Raw genomic sequence first — 14,856 nt, forward strand, 5'->3', positions numbered from 1 at the left:
AGGGCTCCGTGGCCACAAAGGGAGCTCTCTGCAACCCTTCTGCCATGGGAGTGGCTGAGCGGGTTTGTGATAATGGAGCTGCAGAGGGCTTCCTGCAGGCACAAGGTGCGGGAAAAGGCTGCGGTCCTGGGTCGTGGTGGGTCAGAGCAGAGACCCCCGGCTAGGACTGCAAGGAGAAGGAAGAGATCCCAGGTGCGGGGGAGGCCACCCTGCTGCTGACTGGCTCTTGGGGCAGAGCAGGGATCCCTTTGCAGCCCCGCTGTCACCCATCTGACGGTGTCACACCAGCTGGGAGTACCAGGGTCTCTGTTCTGCCCACAGGACTGCAGTCTTCCCTGCACTTTGCATCTGCAGGAATCCAGTGTCACTGGCTCTGTGGCCATACAGAAAGTCCTTTGCAGCTCTGCTGTCACAGCCCTGCTCACTCACTCACCAGCCTGGAGTGTGGAAGCCATCTCCGGCAGGAACTGTTCAGCAGTTGGGCGGCCTCTCTGCAGCCAGGGGCTCATCCTCCTCCTTCCAGTCCTGGTTGGGGGTCTTGGCATCCCACCACCAGACACATCAGGACTGAACAAACTAGCAGCCTGGGGCAGGGTTACCAGATAGCAACTGTGAAAAAATGGGACGGGGGTGGGGGGTAATAGGCGCCTATTTCAGAAAAAGTCCCAAAGACCAGGACTGTCCTTTTAAAAACAGGACATCTAGTCACCCTAGCCTGGGGCCGTGGGCAGGCAGCACTGGCAGCAAAGGGCTGGCAGGTGTGACTGGGTGGCAGCGGGGTGCATGGCAGAGGCCCATGGCTGCCAGTCCCCTTAGCCCGCGCGAGCTACCAGAGCCACCACTCGCCCAGTCCACTGATGCTCCAAACAAATCCCCCAGCTGCTCACTGGCAGCCTCTGGGGTGGGGGAAGAGGGAGGCCTGGACTGCGCGTCCCCCAGCTCAGGCCTCGCATTTCTTGCAAGGGTGAGGCCTGGCACTACGGGACCCACTGCGTCCCCTTAACTCGGCCCTTTGGAGCACCCGCCCCCTGCGCTCAGACACAAGGCTGGGCGGGACCCTCCGTCCACTCGGCGCCCAACGACTCCTTCCCGCAGCGCCAGGACCACGGAGCTGCATTAACTACGGGGGCCGGGGCTGTGGAAGCGGGGAGGCATCCGCGGGCCGGGCGCGTGCAGCGGCCGCGGGGGTGGAGTCTTGATGTCCCCGCTCCCTCCACCCCGGGCTCTCAGTCTCCAGCAGCCCCGCCCCTAGCGCGTGCGCCCGACGGACCCCGCAGCACCAGCGAGAGGGAGCTGCGCGCTGGGCCTGGGCGGCCTTTCTAGCCGCGCCGCCTGGCTCTCTATGGTGCGCTGCTGCCTCGGACGCGGCTGGCGGCGGCGGGGCGCGCTCCAGCTCCTCACGGCTGGCGGCTGCGGCCCGGCCGGGCATGGCGGGCACGGCGCTCAAGCGGCTGATGGCTGAGTACAAGCGTGAGTGAGCGGGCCGGGCCCGGCCTTCCCTCCCGCGCGGGGACCCAGCCGCTGCGGGGCGGGCTCGGCATCGCTCCCCCAGCTTGGCGTGGCACGGGGGCGCCGAGCTGCGGGCCGGGCCTGCGCGGGACAGGGGCTCCAGGCGAGGCTCCTGCCGCCGGCCCATGGGGCCTCTGTTGACGCGGGGCAAGGCGAGGCCCCTGAGCGGAGCCTTGGGGCAGCGCTCCTTGGCCGGTCCGCCCGCGGCTGAGGAGCGGCCCCTTCCCTGCCCTGCCAGGCGGGGAGGCCCGGGGTGCCAAGGCCCCCGGGAGAAGCTGGGGAGAAAGGAGCAAAGACGGTGGGGAAATGGGGTCAAAGCATACGGCTGTTTTGGCCGCCATGTGAAAATCATCCTAGTTCTGAGCACGCTCTGCCCGCTTAACCAGGCGGGGCTGGTTGGAGACGTGACCTGTCGGACAAGCTGCCGTTGACTGTCACTGGACGTGTCCTTTTAAACAGCTGAGCTGGGGTGAAGCAACGTTGGTATTGTTCACATCTTTCCCACTAGAAGGAGCAATGAGACTTTCACTTCACAGTTTATCCAGCGAAAGCCTCATTGCTTTCTGATGAATGATGGAAGAATCTGGCTTCTGCAAATGCTGCAGGAGTACTGTACTTCAGTGTGCTGTGATGATTAAATGGCCCCCTTGAAGACTCCATCCTCAACCGGTATATAAAAAGCCCCGGACAATTGTGACTAGAAATCTTAACGATCTGACAGGAGTCTGACCCCAGACAAATGAGTTGCTTGTCTCAGGTTGTCTGCACTACAGATTACTTCGGTATAATTTATGTCACTCAGGGGCGTGAATAAGCTACCCACCGAGTCATGTAAATTACACTGACCTAAGCGCCAGTGTGGACAGCCCTGTTTGTGTGAGAGAAGCTGCCCCGCCCCCCCGCGCCAATTTAGCTACAACCTCTTGTGGAGGCAGGAATTATTAAGCTGATGGGAGAGCTTTCTCCTGGTGGTTTAGAGCTGTGGCTGCTGTCGTGTAGACGTAGCCTCAGTCCCTTTCATAGTGTGGAGGTATCCATGTCCCAAAGCTGCATGATGACCAGGCACTTATCAGGGCCGTTGTTGGCTCTCAGTGAGGATGAGGATTGTGTGGGCACGAAGAGTGAATTGCTCTGATCTCTTTTGTCTGCTGCTTATGGGCAAGAGTGAGGTCTATTTGTGCTTCTGTTGAGTTTGTTGCATCTGATAGTGGTTAAATTGAGAGCCCTAGATACCAAAGTTCCCTTCAGAAGCATTAGATATGCTTCTGATCTTGGGCGGGTGGAGCGGGGGAGGATTAGTCCCTGCTTGCATTTGGGAGCTTAGATGTTCCTCCTTTTAAGTAGATCTCCTAATTTAAAAAACTTGGGCGCTTCTGTTGTCTAAAACTTCTAACTGAACTTTGGTTCATGCAAATGTGAACTTAATAGCATTAAAAAGACTTGGGCATAATAGGGGTAGGCATGCTACAGTTGCTCAATTAGGGCAAACTGCAAAGAATAGTGCGGCAGTCCCCCAGATTGGTGGTTATTTCAATACTTAGTTCCACCAAGATAGCAACAAAACACTTCTATAATACCTTACTGGTTACCCAGAAGCCAAAATGCAATTCCCTTAAAGCAATACAGCCTTTGGCTTCCACCCAGACAGCCAAGTCAAATATGATGAGGATTACTGAAAATCTTGTTCATCATATACAAAGTTCTACCAATCCCATATGATCAGCCATATTACCCAACAATTTAATGGATATTTTAGATCTTACCCAAATACACACAGCCAATCCTTTAGTATCTAACATCTAAAGGTTTTATTTATAAAAAGAAAGAGGTGAGAGTTAAAATTGGTTAAAGGAATCAAATAAATACAATAATTGCAAAATTATTGGATTAGCTTTAAAGCAGTGATGGCATAAACTGCTAACTAGTTAAGTCTCTGGTTGTTCCCAAGTAATTGGAAGGTCCTCAGTACCTTGGTTATAATGCTCCCATTAGTATAAATCCAGTTCAGAGATCAGAGCAGGAAAGAGGCAAAATGGAGCTGTTTCCAGGGCCTTCTATAGCTTCTGCCATGTGGGGGGAAACTTCATTGTCTCAAACAAAGCCTTGGCATAGTTTGTGGAGAAATACAGGAACACAAGATGAAGTTTAGTACCACAGGGTCTAGTCCAGAGGTGGGCATACTATGGCCCGCGGGACCATCCTGCCTGGCCCCTGAGCTCCTGGCCTGGGAGGCTAGCTCCCAGCCCTTCCCTTGCTGTCTCCCCTTCCCTGCCGCCATGCGGCACAATGTTGTAGGCGGTGGGGCTGCAGAGTCCAGCCTGACCTGATGCTCTGTGCTGCGTGGCGGGGCTGCCTGTCCTGGTGCAGCCGTGCTGCCAGCCACCGGTGCTCCAGGTAGCGTGGTAAGGGGGCAGGGAACGGTGGGGGTTGGATAGAGGGCAGGGGAGTTCAGGGGGTGGTCAGGAGTGTGGATAGGGGATGGGGCAGTCAGAGGGTGGGGAATAGGGGTTGAATGGGGGCAAGGGGTGGCAGTCAGGAAGGAGGGGGGGAGTTGGATGGGGTGGTGGGGGCTGGTTAGGAGGCAGGGATTGGGCAGGGGTCCTGGGGAGGGCAGTTAGGAAGGAGAGAGGGGGGTTGAATGGGATGGTGGGGGGCAGTCAAGGAGAAGGGGTGGTTGGATGGGGCAGGGGTCCCGGGGGGCAGTCAGGAATGGGAGGAGGGGTTGGATGGGGTGGCAGGGGGCAGTTAGGGGCCGGAGGTCCGGGGGCGGTCAGGGGACTGAGAGCGGGGGACAGGGGATGGGACAGGGGGGCCATCAGGGAACGGGGGGGGGCAGATGGGGCTGGAGTCCTGGGGGGGCTGTCAGGGGGTGTGAAGCGGGAGAGGGGGTCAGATGGGGGCGGGAGCCTGTCTGTTTGGGGAGGCACAGCCTCTCCTAACCGGCCCTCAATGCAATTTCAGAAACCTGATGCGGCCCTCAGGCCAAAAAGCTTGCCCGCCCCTGCTCTAGTCACTTGCCCTTGCATGAGTCAGAGCAGCCATTACCCGTACACTAGATAGAAGGTCCTCAGGAAAGTCCATTAGATGGGGATAGGCTTCTTCTGTGGCCTGTTGTGTTCGTTGGTGGGCAATCACTCAAACTCCATTCACAATGTGCTGGCTAGACTTGATGTAAACTGCATTGTGGGTGTTTAGATTCATAGATACTAAGGTCAGAAGGGACCATTATGATCATCTAGTCTGACCTCTTGCACAATGCAGGCCACAGAATCTCACCCACCCACTCCTGCGAAAAACCTCTCACCTATGTCTGAGCTATTGAAGTCCTCAAATCTTGGTTTAAAGACTTCAAGGAGCAGAGAATCCTCCAGCAAGTGACCCGTACCCCATGCTACAGAGGAAGGCAAAAAACTTCCAGGGCCTCTTCCAATCTGCCCTGGAGGAAAATTCCTTCCCAACCCCAAATATGGCGATCAGCTAAACCCTGAGCATCTGGGCAAGATTCACCAGCCAGATACCCAGGAAAGAATTTTCTGTAGTAACTCAGATCCCACCCCATCTAACATCCCATCACAGGCCATTAGGCCTATTTACCATGAATATTTAAAGATCAATTAGTTACCAAAATTATGTTATCCCATCATCCCATCTCCTCCATAAACTTATCGAGTTTAATCTTAAAGCCAGATAGAACTTTTTCCCCCACTGCTTCCCTTGGAAGGCTATTCCAAAACTTCATTCCTCTGATGGTTAGAATCCTTCATCTAATTTCAAGTCTAAACTTCCCAATGACCAGTTTATATCCATTTGTTCTTGTGTCCACATTGGTACTGAGCTTAAATAATTCCTCTCCCTCTCTGGTATTTATCCCTCTGATATATTTATAGAGAGCAATCATATCTCCCCTCAACCTTCTTTTAGTTAGGCTAAACAAGCCAAGCTCCTTGAGTCTCCTTTCATAAGACAAGTTTTCCATTCCTCAGATCATCCTAGTAGCCCTTCTCTGTACCTGTTCCAGTTTGAATTCATCCTTCTTAAACATGGGAGACCAGAACTGCACACAGTATTCCAGGTGAAGTCTCACCAGTGCCTTGTATAACGGTACGAAAACCTCCTTATCTCTACTGGAAATACCTCGCCTGATGCATCCCAAGACCGCATTAGCTTTTTTCACGACCATATCACATTGGCAGCTCATAGTCATCCTATGATTAACCAATACTCCAAGGTCCTTCTCCTCCTCCATTACTTCTAATTGATGCATCACCAGTTTATAACTAAAATTCTTATTAATCCCTAAATGCATAACCTTACACTTCTCACTATTAAATTTCATCCTATTACTATTACTCCAGTTTACAAGGTCATCCAGATCCTCCTATATGATATCCTGGTCCTTCTCTAAATTGGCAATACCTCCCAGCTTTGAATCATCCACAAACTTTATTAGCACACTCCCACTTTTTGTGCCGAGGTCAGTAATAAAAAGATTAAATAAGATTGGTCCCAAAACCGATCCCTGAGGAACTCCACTGGTAACCTCCCTCCAGCCTGACAGTTCACCTTTCAGTAGGACCCGCTGTAGTCTCCCTGTTAACCAATTCCTTATCCACCTTTCAATTTTCCTATTGATCCCCATCTTTTCCAATTTAACTAATAATTCCCCAGATGGCACGGTATCAAATGCCTTACTGAAATCTAGGTAAATTGGATCCACTGTTTTTCCTTTGTCTAAAAAATCTGTTACTTTCTCAAAGAAGGAGATCAGGTTGGTTTTGCACGATCTACCTTTTGTAAAACCATGTTGTATTTTGTCCCATTTACCATTGACTTCAATGTCCTTAACTACTTTCTCCTTCAAAATTTTTCCAAGACCTTGCTTGCTACAGATGTCAAACTAACAGGCCTGTAGTTACCCGGATCACTTTTTTTCCCCTTTTTTAAAAATAGGAACTATGTTAGCAATTCTCCAATCATACGGTACAACCCCATAGTTTACAGATTCATTAACAATTCTTGCTAATGGGCTTGCAATTTCATGTGCCAATTCCTTTAATATTCTTGGATGAAGATTATCTGGGCCCCCTGATTTAGTCCCATTAAGCTGTTTGAGTTTCGCTTTCTACCTCAGATGTGGTAATATCTACCTCCATATCCTCATTCCCATTTGTCATGCTACCATTATCCCTAAGATCCTCTTTAGTCTTATTAAAGACTGAGGCAAAGTATTTGTTTAGATATTGGGCCATGCCTAGATTATCCTTGACCTCCACTCCATCCTCAGTGTTTAGCGGTCCCACTTCTTCTTTCTTTGTTTTCTTCTTATTTATATGACTATAGAACCTTTTACTATTGGTTTTAATTCCCTTTGCAAAGTCCAACTCTACTTGACTTTTAGCCTGTCTCACTTTATCCCTACATGTTCTGACCTCAATAAGGTAGCTTTCCTTGCTGATCTCTCCTGTCTTCCACTCCCGGTATGCTTTCTGCTTTTTCTTAATCACCTCTCTGAGATGCTTGCTCATCCAGCTTGGTCTATAACTCCTGCCTATGAATTTTTTCCCCTTTCTTGGGATGCAGGCTTCCGATAGCTTCTGCAGCTTTGATTTAAAGTAATCCCAGGGCTCCTCTGCCTTTAAATCCATAAATTCTTCAGTCCAATCCCTTTCCCTAACTAATTTCCTTAATTTTTGAAAGTCAGCCCTTTTGAAATCAAAAACCCTAGTAGCAGATTTATTTTTGTTAATCCTTCCGTTCAGTTGGAACTGAATTAGCTCGTGATCACTTGAACCAGGATTATCCCCTACAACCATTTCTTCTATGAGGAGCAAACACATTTGAAATATAGGAACATAGTCAATATTCATAACTTCAGATACAAAAATAATATATGCATACAAATAGGAGAACCATATTCAGCAAATCATAACTTTTCCATAGATACCTTACATGACCTACCGTATAAACTCGTTCATTAGTCCATTCGTTTATAAGCCGACCCCCCAAAATGGATAGGTAAAAATGGCAAAAACTGTGTGATCCTTTCATAAGCCAACTCTGTATTTCAGGGGTTGGCAAACTTTGGCTCCTGGCCCATATGGGTAAGTCGCTGGTGGGTCGGGACATTTTGTTTACTTGGAGCATCTGCAGGCATGGAGCCCCTCAGTTCCTAGTGGCTGCAGTTTGCTGTTCCCAGCCAATGGGAGCTGCGGGAAGCAGCGTGGGCCGAGGGACATGCTGGCTGCCACTTCCCTCATCTCCCATTGGCTGAGAACGGCGAACTGTGGCCAAAGGGAGCTGAGGGGCTCCGTGTCTGCGAAAGCTCCAGGTAAACAAAATGACATTATATTAGATATTCAATTCAATAGAGCTTAAAATTGTCAAATTTTGATGTAGACCCATTGATAAGCCAACCCTGCTCTTCAATGCTTCGCTTTTTTACCAAAAAAATTTGGCTTATGAACGAGTATATACGGTACTTTGTATAAGATTTGCTGTATTTATATAACAATGGTAGCCACACTGGTCATATTTTAATCATATAACATCAGAACATTCTTTGTGTATTGTTTGCACAGCTCTGCCAGTACATCTCAGTCATGACCTGCAACATATGCTATTCCAGTTCTGAGTCTTCCTTGAGAAGAGGCATCCGAACTGTAATTGAATGTAGTCTTGTGAACAATTAATGTAATCTATAGCAATTAATTTACTGTGCAATGATTTCACCTATGGAGATACGAGCAGAAAAGTTTGGCACACTGTGTATCCCAGCTTCCCCGACGTTCTAAGTGATGTAGTTTATTATCAAAACTAAGTTCCTCTTGGAAAATTATAACTGCAAGTCTGATATGTTTTCTCTTCGAGGCATGTAATTGTCAGTCCTTGTAGACCATTAATTGATCTGTCTTCTAACATTTGAACAAACATAGTTAAACTGCTTATGCAGACAGTAACTCTCCTAGCTAGCCTCTTTTTTGTTAAGCTTTTGTTCCAAAAAGCAGAGGTAAATCTAGACCATAAATACTCTTCATGCCTTTTGCTGATGTTTTATGCTAATGATGTACAAGTGAACACCCAATTATAGCTGTCCTCTAGTATTTTTCTTTAGCCCAAAATAGTTTTCAAAAGTAAAAATATAGTAAATGTTTGTTCATAATCTTAAAGTTAGATCCCCTTATTGTGCTTTTCTGCTTTTATTGGATGTGGATTATTAGCTAACTAGTGTGTAAACTGAAATTAAGAGAGACTGCTCTGGGGAAAGCTTTTTATGAATATATACTTTTCTCACTACTTTAATCTGATTTCTCCCCTCCTCCCAATAATTTGTTCCTAATTATGACAGAAATACCTGTTTGGCGTTTGGCTTGGTTTTTTTTTCTAGTGTACTATCTCTGAAATTCTTTGATTTTTTTTATTATTATTTTTAATTTTGTTTTAGTCCCTTGACTTTTTTGTATTGAGATCTAGGCCTTGATAGTTCAAACACCAGCATGCTTATCTTTACTACTGAGAGTGGTCCCATTCATGTCATAGGGTAGTGAAATGTGTGCATAAGTGTTTGTAGGATCGGGGCCTTAATCTGATTTTTGTAAAGTAGTAACTTCCCTTCCAGCATCTCTGGTCTTGTAAAAGAAGTTAAATCATTCCTTTTTTTAGTTTAGTCAGTTGTCTGCTAGAATAGTGCAGTTATACTCGAGCTGGTGCTTTATTTACATCTGTACTTAAGGTTGCATGAGCATTATAATCCTTTGTTTTCAGTTTTTCATAATGTTCAGGGACTTCAATATGTTGGGCTGAAATTTTTCCAGAAATGGTCTCTGCCTGTATGTGTATTTTTTTTATAGTTTAATTAAAAAAATTGGTTGCCATTTCTGAATGAGCAAGTAAAAGATGACAACAGCAAACTTTCCCCATTTTTATATGTTGTAAATTAAATTCTTGAAACAATTTTTTAAAGAGCTCTACTGACAAAATGGCTGGGGTAGAGAGTTCAAAGTTTTGTATGGCAATGTTCCTTTTTGAGTTCTGGTGAACATTTAGTTTTATTTGGCAGATAGGAGGGTTTCCAAATTTTCTATGTATGCAGGTAAAATATTTAAAAACCTATATTCTATGCAAAGCTGCATGTATGCGTACTGGGAAGATGCACGTTTTCTAAAGAACACTGCCTCATTAACAGTGTACGTTGAATGAAGCTGAGATCCTGTTCTATTCTCTGCAAGTTGGTTTAAGCCGTTACAATTTTTTTGCCCTGTGTGTATGTCTTTCGCTGCTTTGGAAAACTATGGGCTTGGCTACACTTGTGAGTTACAGCACATTAAAGGAGCCCCGGGCGCACTAGCTCAATACTCGTCCACACTGGAAGGCACATGGAGCGCTCTGACTCTGCGGCTGGCCCGTTCCTGGTACTCCACCTCGGTGAGTGGAATAACGTTTGTTGTGCCCCCGCTGGAGCGCCACGGCGCCAGTGTGGATGGCCTGGTCTGTTAGTGCGCACTGATCGGCCTCCAGAGGTGTCCCACAGTGCCTGTCCTAGCCACTCTGGTCATTACTTTGAACTCTACTGCCCTGCCCTCAGGTGACCAACCGTCAGACCCACCCTTTAAATTCTCTGGGAATTTTGAAAATCCCCTTCCTGTTTGCTCAGCCAGGCGTGGAATCCTCTCGGCGAACCTTTCCAGATGACCATGCCTCCATGCACCAGACGATCCCCAGTATGGAGCAATGGCGAGGTACTGGACCTAATCGGTGTTTGGGTGGAGGAAGCTGTCCAGTCCCAGCTGCACTCCAGCCGTAGGAATTACAATACCTTCAGGCAGATATCAAGGGACATGATGGAAAGGGGCCACGACTGGCACGCACTGCAGTGCAGGATTAAAATGAAGGAGCTGTGGAATGCCTACCACAAAGCGCACAAGGCAAACAGCCGCTCCGGTGCTGCCCCTGCGACCTGCCGTTTCTACAAAGAGCTGGACGTGATACTTGGGGCTGACCCCACCTCCACTCCGAGTACCACCATGGACACTTCAGAGCCCAGTTCAACAAGGTGGGAGGAGGAAGAGGAGCAGCAGAGTCAGAGCGAGGGTGCTGAGGCAGAGGAAGACACCCTGGAATCCCTAGATGCATGCAGCCAGAAGCTGTTCTCAAGCCAGGAGGAAGGTAGCCACTCGCAGCAGTTGGTGTCGGGGGAAGGACAAACACCAGAGGAGGTTCCCAGTAAGCGGCTTTTATTTTGGGAAGGAATTTATTTGGTGCGGGCTCTTGGGGTGAGGAGGGTTAGGGCTGCATGCATGCCTAGATGCGGAATAGGACCTTGGTGTGCTCTCTCTCACATCTTGGTAATCTGTCTCAACGATCTCTTCAAAGATCTCATCCAGAACTTGGGAAATGTGCTTGCACAGGTTTCTCGGGTGAGCCACTGTGTTCCTTGTCCCAGTAAAGCTAACTTGTCCTCGCCACTGTGCCGTGAGGGGCGGGGGGACCATAGCTGCGCACAGGCAAGCTGCATATGGGCCAGGGCGGAATCCGCATTGGAGTAGAAGACTCTCCCTTGCTTCCCAGGTCACCCTCAGCAGCGAGATATCCAGGACGAACTCCTGTGGAAAATGTGGGGGCAGTGTTCAGTATAGGGGCCCCCTGCCGCTGTTGGCTCTCCCCAAGGCACAGAAACCCAGAGGACAATTCAGCCGTGAAACAATCAGTCACGCTTGACCCTGTGCTTACTCACCATTTTGGGGCTCCTGTGGGTTATGTGCGCTCGCTTTAGGACGGGCAAATTATGCAATTGTGTAGACTGTGCTTGCCCTTAAGTATGAGGGAATCATTGCTCTGTCTGGTGTGAACAATGCTGCCTCCGTTAAGTGTTGCATTTTGCCTTTGCAGATGCAACCTTGAGATCTCAGCCGTCCATGTTATCACCAGCCGAAAGACTCCAAAGAATCAGAAAGAGCCAACGTAGAAGAAAGGAAGACATGTTGCATGAAGTAATGCAGCATTCAAGTAATGAAAATCAAAAAGTGCAGGAGTGGCGGGACAGGGAAAGGAGGATCAGCCAGCAGAATGAGGACTGCCGGCACAAAAGCGCGGTGCTCCGGCAGCAAAGCACGGATCGTCTGATAAGCATAATGGAGCGCCAAGCGGACTCGATCCAGGTGCTTGTAGCCATGCAGGCGGAGCACTACCGTGCCTGGACTCTCTCTCCTCTCCCCCCCCCCCCCCCGCAGCCCTTGTCCCAAAACTCTTTCCTTTGTGCCCTCATGTCACCTCCAACCCACATTCCCCAACATCCGGGTTCTTACCGCCACCAGCTGCCTCCAACACCTGTAGCTTCACCACCCAGCCCTGAAAACTACGACTCTTACCCACTGCACTCAACCCCCATCACCATGCAGTATAGCCATCCTGAAGTGCAGCACTCATTGCACAGTACTTCAAAGAGGAAGGCTGAGTATGATAACAGGACAGATGCAAATCTGTGGTTGTACCGTTCCCCACCCCACCCCCTTGCCCTGTCTGTTTCACAAGCAGTTGTTTCTTTTCAATAAATGGATTTTTTGGCTTTGAAAATATTCTTTATTATTGCATAAAGTAAAAGATACCTTAGCCCAGAAAAGAAACAGGCTCTGCAAGTCAGCGTAGCAAACACAGATTCCTACCAACATTGGAACCACTGCACTTCACTCCCGTTCAGGGCACCAGACATTACTGGTGGCTTTCAGCCTCAAATTGCTCCCTCAAGGCATCCCTAATCCTTGCAGCCCCACGCTGGGCCTCTCTAATAGTCCTGCTCTCTGGCTGTTCAAATTCAGCTTCCAGGATTTGAACCTCCGAGTTCCATGCCTGAGTGAATCATTCACCCTTCCCTTCACAAATGTTATGGAGGGTGCAGCACGTGGATAGAACCGCGGGGCTACTGTCATCGGCCAGATCCAGCTTCCCGTACAGAGAGCTCCAGTGGTCCTTTAAACGGCCAAAAGCACACTCCATCGTCATTCTGCACCTGCTCAGCTGTTGTTGAACTTCTCCTTGCTGCTGTCAAGGCTCCCTGTGTAGGGTTTCATGAGCCACGGCATTAACGGGTAAGCGGGGTCTCCAAGGATCACAATGGGCATTTCGACTTCCCCTACAGTGATCTTCTGGTCTGGGAAAAAAGTCCCAGCTTGCAGCTTCCTGAACAGGCCAGTGTTCCAAAAGATGCTTGTGTCATGCACCTTTCCGGGCCAGCCTGTGTTAATGTAAATGAAAAGCCCACGGTGATTCGCAAGTGCCTGGAGAACCATCGAGAAATACCCCTTCCGATTAACATACTCGGAGGCTAGGTGGGCTGGTGCCAGAATTGGAATGTGTATGCCATCTATCGCTCCTCCGCAGTTAGGGAAACCCATTTGTGCAAAGCCATCCACAATGTCATGCAAGTTACCCGGAGTCACCGTTCTTCTGAGCAGGATGTGATTAATGGCCCTGCAAACTTGCATCAACATGATTCCACCGGTCAACTTCCCCACTCCAAATTGGTTGGCGGTAGCTATCTGGAGTTGCCAGCTTCCAGATTGCAATCGCCATGTGCTTTTCCACCGTCAGGGCAGCTCTCAATCTCATGTCCTTGCGCTGCAGGGTGGGGGCGAGCTCTTCACACAGTCCCATGAAACTGGGTTTTCTCATCCGAAAGTTCTGCAGCCACTACTTGTCATCCCAGACTTGCATGAAGATGTGATCCCACCACTCAGTGCTTGTTTCCCGAGCCCAGAAGCGACATTCCATGGTGGTGAGCATGTCCGTGAATGCCACAAGCAAGCTTGTGTTATATGCGTTACTCGAGTCGATATCATCATCGGAGCCCTCACTGTCACTTTGCATTATAAGGAATAACTCGACTGCCAAATGTGACGTGCTGGCGAGACTCATCAGCATACTCCTCAGCAGTTCGAGCTCCATTCCCGCAGCCCGAAAGGGAAGACAGAGCGCGCAGTACAAAAAACGTTGAAAGATGGCGCCAAATATGGATGGAAGCACAGGGATTGCTGGGATGCGAACAGATGCATCATGGGGCGTTGGGACAGGACCCAGAATGCCCCGCCCCCCACCCTGTTCCCACAAGCCACAGCGCCAGAATGGGAAGAGATGCTTTGTGGGATAGCTGCCCATAATGCACCGCTCCCAGTGCCGCTGAAAGTGCCACAAATGTGGCCATGCCAGTGCGCTTGCAGCTGTCAGTGTGGACAGACTGCAGTGCTTTCCCTACTGCGCTCTCCGAAGGCGGGTTTAACTCGAAGCACTCTACATCTGCAAGTGTAGCCATGCCCTCAGTCAGTGTTTGCTTCCTTGAATCATATGGGCATTGTGTGCTTCAGACTCTGGACTGGCCATTCTGCTAGTGCCAGTCAAATAATTTCAGCTTGTTCCGTGGTTGGGCACTGTCATAAACATACAGCTAAGGGTAGCGTAAAATCCCTCCTTTACCTGTAAAGGGTTAATCAGTTCCATTAACCTAGTTGGCACCTGACCAGAAGCACCAATGGGGAAAGAAGATAGGTTTTTGTTTGTGCTCTTTGTTGTTCTCTCGAAGACAAAGAGAGAGACCAAGCAACTAATCCAGCTCCTACTAAATGATACATCGAAAATTACAGAAATAGTAAGTAATAGCAAGGAAATGCATTAGAGTATCTTTTGTTTTAGCTTGTGAATTTTCCCTATGCTAAGAGGAAGGTTTATTCCTGTTTCTTGTAACTTTAAAGTTTTGCCTAGAGGGGAATCCTCTATGTTTTAAATTGTATTACCCTGTAAAATTACCTTCCATCCTGATTTTACAGAGGTGCTTGTTTTTCTTTATAAAAAAGTTCTGTTTTTAAGAATCTGATTGGGTAAAGGGATTTGGGGGGGATATTTTGGGGAAACAGGAACTCCAAGTGGTTCTTTGTCTAACTCACTTGGTGATGGCAGCAATACCGTCCAAGGACAAGGAAGAATTCATGCCTTGGGGAAGTTTTTAACCTAAGCTGGTAGAAATAAGCTTAGGGGGTCTTTCATGCGGGTCCCCGCATCTGTACCCTAGAGTTCAGAGTGGGGAGAGAACTCTGACAGGCATTAAAGTCAGAAATTTCAGGAAGTTAAGACACTACTAGGCTGACAGGAGAGCTGCTCCCATTGGCGTGGTTAACCCACCTCTGCGAGAGGCAGCAGCTATGTCTTTGAGGTAAGCCTTCCTGTCGACATAGTGCTATCTACACCACGGGTGAGGTTGGTATAACTGAATTGCTCGGGGGGGGGGGTGTGTGTGTGAATTTTTTTACACCTCTGAGCAATATAGTTATACAGGTGTAATTTTATAGTGTAGACCTGGCCTAA

The 14,856-nt window shown here is 48.7% G+C and overlaps 2 protein-coding genes across 3 annotated transcripts in view; both read left to right on the top strand.

The window, feature by feature from the left end:
* The first annotated feature begins 1,250 nt into the window (after positions 1–1,250).
* UBE2G2 (ubiquitin conjugating enzyme E2 G2) overlaps positions 1,251–14,856 on the top strand; it is a 57,617-nt gene continuing 44,011 nt past the window's right edge. The window contains exon 1 of one of the 2 annotated variants that reach the window (XM_077826391.1): positions 1,251–1,470. In XM_077826391.1, the coding sequence (XP_077682517.1) occupies positions 1,428–1,470 (43 nt within the window). In that variant the 5' untranslated portion in view covers positions 1,251–1,427. The remainder of the gene's footprint in view (positions 1,471–14,856) is intronic. The other variant, XM_077826392.1, reaches the window with a different exon arrangement.
* Positions 8,721–12,056, top strand: LOC144270368 (uncharacterized). Its single transcript, XM_077826791.1, has 2 exons — positions 8,721–10,728; positions 11,395–12,056. The coding sequence occupies exons 1-2, from the start codon at positions 10,194–10,196 to the stop codon at positions 12,054–12,056; spliced, it is 1,197 nt and encodes a 398-aa protein (XP_077682917.1). The 5' UTR covers positions 8,721–10,193.

The sequence above is a fragment of the Eretmochelys imbricata genome, chromosome 9 (assembly GCF_965152235.1).
Source record: "Eretmochelys imbricata isolate rEreImb1 chromosome 9, rEreImb1.hap1, whole genome shotgun sequence".
Lineage (NCBI taxonomy): Eukaryota > Metazoa > Chordata > Testudines > Cheloniidae > Eretmochelys > Eretmochelys imbricata.